The 6219-nt window shown below is 42.0% G+C and overlaps 1 protein-coding gene across 3 annotated transcripts in view; it reads right to left on the bottom strand.

The window, feature by feature from the left end:
• The window catches only part of rfx6 (regulatory factor X, 6), a 92009-nt gene extending 89708 nt beyond the window's left edge, over nucleotides 1-2301 (bottom strand). For 2 of the 3 annotated variants that reach the window (XM_043684550.2, XM_043684545.2), the window contains exons 1-4: nucleotides 1756-2301; nucleotides 900-1056; nucleotides 498-621; nucleotides 54-115 (exon numbers count right to left, since the gene is read on the bottom strand). In XM_043684550.2, the coding sequence (XP_043540485.2) occupies nucleotides 54-115; nucleotides 498-621; nucleotides 900-1056; nucleotides 1756-1984 (572 nt within the window). In that variant the 5' untranslated portion in view covers nucleotides 1985-2301. The remainder of the gene's footprint in view (nucleotides 1-53; nucleotides 116-497; nucleotides 622-899; nucleotides 1057-1755) is intronic. The other variant, XM_087981113.1, reaches the window with a different exon arrangement.
• Nucleotides 2302-6219: the final 3918 nt, after the last annotated feature.

Below are 6219 nucleotides of genomic sequence, written 5' to 3' on the forward strand. Positions count from 1 at the left end.
TAATCACTAATGACAACTACAGCTCACAAAACAATGACATCTGACTGGCTTACTTTGAATGTCCTCTTGTCCCAAGTCTTCTGGTGGTGAGAAGAGGAAACTTCTGGCGTATTGTCTGAAAAAAAGAATAATCTTACAGGTTATTTTTGAACAAATATATCGTACACATTAGAAAGTCTGTGTATCTTTGTATGATGTCCATTCAAATACTTGGAAACATTGCTGGCTTATCTCCCTTATACAAAGCATTTTCAAAAGTAGTGAGTGGGTATAATTTGAATGATGTTATGGCTCTATGATATTTTAAACAGATTAAAATTTTTAATATATTAATTCAAATTATCCATTAAGGGATCAAACTGGAAGATGAGGTGAGTATTGTCATGTAGGTTGGATTTAGTTATGGATAAGGCTGGTATCAAAAATGTCCTTTGAAAAGGTAATACTGACTTTAACCTGTGCTGAGGGAGGGATCTGGGTGACTAAGCACGTCTTACCTTTCCAAAGGTGGCAGCGCAGGCTGGTTCCAGCTTCTCCTTCCTACAAAAATCTAAATAGTGGGCATAGAGAATACACCGGGGCAGACAGACCCCGTCACACACGATGTAGTTTTCTTCCAACCTGACAAAGGAGGTGAGCAAAATGTGAAAGCGTTCATTAGGAACATTAACTGCACATCGGGACAAATCTGACCCTTGTCCAAACCGTCAACCGAAATCCTCTTTGCTCCACTTGTTTTAGCAAATTCTTCGACAATCTATCAGATTAAAGATTCATTGCCGAAAATCTATCGCGATTTCGTGCACACGGGATGTTTATAAAGCAGCAGACCTAAAGGGGAGCTCACCACAATAATGTTGTGATGTTCGACTCAGATCAGTTCCATGCAGTGTCCTTACCATTGCAGTGTGAGCTGTGTCTGCTTCTTCTTGTCCTTGATGATCTGAGTTATAGTCTTTTTCTGACATTGTTGTTCCTCGCTTAGGAATGATTTTCTTTCAGGAACATGGCTTTCTTCTTCTTCAGAGGATCCGACTTCGTTGCAATTTTCTGATTCTGAGGGAAACAGTGAGATTTTGAGGCCGAGTCTATTTACATTTATTTCTTTAATCGTTTATTTAACGGAAAACATCGAGTCCCTGCGTCCATCGGCGTTTCAGACTTTAACTCTACAATGTTCTAAAGAACAACAGTTTTCATTATTTGGTATTGTGCAGCTCCTCTTCAACAGCAGGGCATCTATTTGCCTGTTACATCAGCATTCCAATTCTTTTCAATTAAACAAAACTCTAAAAGGTCAGTAGACATTGGTTCTACTCAAACAGAGCAAGTTGGGGTCACAAACTAAGATTCTGCTATGATGTACAATTATTCAAATTGTAAACCTTAAGGTAAAAACTTAGCACCTGTTTTGATTCTTTTATCAGAACTGCACAGAATTGTTTCATTATGATTGTTCAATTCCAGTGAATTGTTACTTTTAAAAGAATCCATCTAATTGTTCCGATAATATTTTGATTATTCTAAAAATGAACATAATTACATATTGAGGCTTTAGTCTTCCTCCCGTTGTCTGTTGCTCTGCTAAATTTAATAATGATCGTGTGATGGAAACTCAATTAAAAGGGATAGCGACTTTAGACCCTGCACACTTGACCTCTGGTGTTAATAATGGCTGAATAATCCTGCTCCCAACAGGTTTCTCAAGTGTGTACCCAACAGCACAAATCTTTGTCGCAACTGACAGAATCCCACCTGATTTAATGCCAAGATCTGTCCCTATCTCCCCTTCTTCACAACCGGGCAATGAGTTCTTCTCTAGTTCGTCACAGCCGCCGCAATTTTCCGCAAACGAAGCCAAGTGTTTGCCGATCAGACTCATGTAGGGCTCGTCCTGGATGCCAGCCACCAGTTTGCGCGGGGTCTGCAGGTGAACCACGGCTGAACCCTGGGACTCAGGGACCCTCTTCAGGGGCATCTTCATGGTGGACGCCAGAGCGAGTGAGGGCTGTCAGAGTGCCTTTCGCTTTCCCCAGCCCTCTTCAAACTGGAACCACTGGGATCAAATCAAAAGCGCATGATTCTCTTCGAAAAGGTGGTGAAAGATCAGTCTGCGGGTAAACAGATTCTCACACAATAGCCGATGACAAACTCCTCAATCTGATTCTCAGTATTTCCAATTGGCCAGACACTTTGGGCTGGAAATCCTACTCAACAGTTTGACATCATTGCAGTCAATGGATGTACGAAAGCTCTTCTGGTGTCGTAAAGCATTCCAGATTTTTTTTTAGATCCGACGTTAACAAATCTATAACCCAGGCTACACGCTTCCAACAGCTATTTAAACTCTGCCGAGCCCGCCTGTTTGTTTGCACACCGCAGATATCAAAAACGAAGTCAGCTGTCACCAGCAGATGGGTGAATTTGGTCCGAAGAGCTCTTACTGTGAAGGTACCCTTGTTAATTCAGCCCACAGTTACGTCCTAGCAATGAATCACGCTTGTTTATCATTTAAAGGAAATGTGGAGAGCAGATTCCAGCCAACCACCAACCCCCCACCCCACCCTCCAAAATTAATGATTAACTGAAGGGAACAATCATTTCTGATAGTGCCTTTCAGATTTGTGTTTATCATACGGTTTTATATTTGGCTGTAGATAGCTGAGCCCTTAGTACAAGGATAGAGAGTGGCTTAGAAAGAGTCAACAAATTACTGACTTTTAAAACTTCCACAGAAACATTATTAAAGGGGAAAATAATGTTGTCTTTCATAGGAACAGTGTTCTGACACAAGATTATCACAGATGGTAAATTAAAGAGCAAGCAACATACTTAGAATTCATTTCCTATCTTGCTAATCGATTTTGTATCTACTTTTCTTCTTGTTTATTCCAGGTACTCCTATCCATCTGCTCTATGGTGAATCATTGCATTTTCCCTAAATACAACTTGGATGTCTAAAACCTGCTTTTCCCCCATCTATTATTTTTATTTACTCCTCTAACTTTTTACTCTCTCCATCTTAAGTCTTAATTTTTGTTCTGTTACCAGATTATTTTGTCATCTCTTGGATCGTTACCTATTATAATTATTGGGGCCATTCATGAGCGGAATCTCATGAACTTAATCCTTATTTGGATATGTTTCAAGTCAAGAATGTAAGTAAATGAATCCTGCATGATTCCTGTTGTTAACAGGAGCTCGGCAACCACTTGGTCTGCAACTTAGGCATAGGAGTAGGCTATTCTGCCATGGTGTCTGGTCTGCCCTCCTAAATCATGGCAGATCATCTCCTCAAAGCCATTTTCCTGCATTATTTATTTATCCCTTGATGTAATTTGTGTCCAGAAACCTTCCAAATTCTGTGTTGAACTTTCTCAATGTTTGGGCAAACAAAATCCTGAACCTCTCTTTCTAACAGCACTGGGGTGGTGTAAATACCTCACCATGGACTACAGTGGTTCAAGAAGGTGGCTCACCACGACTTTCTGCAGGGCAGTTAGGAATAAGCAATAACCGCTGGTCTAGCCAGCAATGCCCACAACACGTAAAAAAAAAGAGAATGATAAACATTGCTATTTGACACTTAGTGATATTTCATGTTGAATCAATGTTAACTACCGTGTTCTACACCATATTATGGATTTGGAGGCAGGTAACGAGAATGTAGACTAGTGGGTAAGGTTTATTTCACCTTCACTACTTATTCTGTCTTTGATTGGGGTTGAAAATCCAAACAGTGGCATTTCTACTGTGGGTGCAATGAATAGGTGCTTTTGAACCTATGGTTCCCTAAAATGTCACATTTGGAAATTTCTTTCTTTGCCTCATGTTTCACTTTGTTCTAGACTAACTGATAGAAACTGATGATGGTGATTAATCAGCAAAGTAATGATTGCCATTGATAAGGTGGCAGAAGCGTATCAATGGGCTGAAGGATGGTGAAAAGGCGTGATGGCAAGCAGGAATATCAAGGAAGGAAGCAGTGAATGGGAGAGAGGATGCAGTGGCAATGGGGGAATTGAGAAAAGAATATTTCTTTCCAATCTGTAAGCTGCATAGATTGCATAAACAAAAAAGAAAAGGATTTAAACAAAGAAAAAAAACTATACTCAACCAGCATTCATCAATGTGATCAGTGAAGCTGCTGAGTCCACAGTTGTTCTGTTTTAACTTGTTAAGTGAACTACTATTTGTTTGTCTTCTCTGAGGCTGCCAACCTGAAGTAAACTTTGTAGCTATTATAGGGAAGGGTGGGATTAGATTCCCTAGAGTATGGAAGCAGGCTATTTGGCCCAATAAGTCCACACTGACTCTCCAAGGAGTAGCCCACCCAGACCCATTCCTCTACCCTATATTTACCCCTGACTAATGCACCTAACAGTATGGGCAATTTAGCATGGCCAATTCATCTAACCTGCACATCTTTGGACTGTGGGAGGAAACCCACACAGACTGTCACCCAAAGCAGGGATTGAACCCAGGTCTCTGGCACTGTGAGGCAGCAGTGCTAACACTGAGCCACCATGCTGCCCATACTTTGGTGAAAAATATCATTGGCAGTGAGGTGTAAAGCATGGAGGAAGTCAGTGCATTAATTTTGCCTGAGATTAGTAGGCACACTGATCTATGTCCTGGATAGTGCATGAGTCTGTGTATGATCTTCTTGCCATTTCTTGCCACCCTCCCCTCACAGTTTGAGACACTTACCCTGGCTACTCTGGGTACAATCACAGCCATTTTCTTTCATATTATATCACTTTGATTCACTGCGAGGTGAAAGGTGACAGTGTACACTCTTCAGCCAGTGGCTTTTAACCTTCACTTGTGTGGGTCAGTGAGGTCCTATTCCTGAAAGCCCTTCCCATGAACTCCTTAAGCTATGCACCTTCTCAGGTCCCAGCAAACCCCTCTACATGAACTTGTACCTACCCGGTTTACACCATCCCCTTCCCAATGCAGCCCTTGACCATGGGGACACCACCGCAGGTGTGGTCATACACTATCTCCTGCTTGATGCTAGGGTGCTCCTGACCATTGATGGATATTTCTCCTGCAGTATTTCATTCCAATTCATGCTTTATCATATTCGCCCTTTTGTATATTCAGTTTCTCCTTTCCACCCAGCCCTCAGCTTCCAATCCCCATGAATAGGTTTTTGACTCTCCTGCTAGCAGCAGTGACCACTCATATCCCTGGCCCTTTTTCCCCTAGTTTCTGTGGATGGACACAACAGCCTGACCATAGCCCATCCCCAGAGTGACCAAATGAGACAGCCCCAACAAGAAGTGACCAGACCCCTGTCTGACGCCTGTACAACTGTACAAATACCCAACTGCATTAGCTTTACTCTCCCCCTTATCCCTCATGCAAACCTACTGCTATAGACTACAGAATCCAAGCATGACCTACTCCTCGGATTCCACAGGCATAAAGCCCCTGACCGAGAACATTCCTGACTGAGCACCACTGTTCCATGGTGAACCACATGGAGGCTCTTTGAAACCAATGTTGAGCTGAAGGCACCATGTTCCAGACAGAAATTCTCAATGCATAGTTTGCTCATGACAGGTTGTAGGACAGAGAGTTGCAAATTAATGAAGCAAAAAGTGCAGTTAATAAAGTTAACAAGCAATAATTCCCCCATAATAGGCAACGCTTGAGAAGAATCTTGCCTTGACATCTGTAACTTAGTTAAAAGATGCATCAAGTTGTTCCTGACATTAGGAAAGGCCTTGCCAGACCTCTCGTATGATTCTGCCACATTTCTTGCCATACTCCACCTCGTTCTGGCTCGTATAAATTCTGCTCTACGTTTCTTTTAGCTCAAATTTTGTGTAGATTTGTTTTATTTGTTTTGTGCACAGTGCATCAATTAGTGCAGAAAGAAAAGGTAGGCTTCACAGAGATTGCGCAGAGTTAGTGGTGTGGAAGGCTGGGAGATCAAGAGAGAGTGAGGGGAGATGTTGCAGGCATTGGCACGAGCTTTGGTGGAAAGTGGATGCAGTAGCTGTGGTAGAATGAGAGGTAACAAAAACAAAATTTGCTGGAAAAGGTCAGCAGGTCTGGCAGCATCCGTGGAGAGAAATCCAAGTTAACGTTTCAGGTTGAGAAGGATTCTGAGGGAGAGTCACTAAATCCAAAACTATAACTCTGATTTCACTTCACAGATGCTGCCAGAACTGCTGAGCTTTTCCAGCAATTTCTGGTTTTGTTTCT

Source organism: Chiloscyllium plagiosum, unplaced genomic scaffold, assembly GCF_037043375.1.
Source record: "Chiloscyllium plagiosum isolate Xiang-an unplaced genomic scaffold, Cpla_swu_hap1 HiC_scaffold_3, whole genome shotgun sequence".
Taxonomy (NCBI): domain Eukaryota; kingdom Metazoa; phylum Chordata; class Chondrichthyes; order Orectolobiformes; family Hemiscylliidae; genus Chiloscyllium; species Chiloscyllium plagiosum.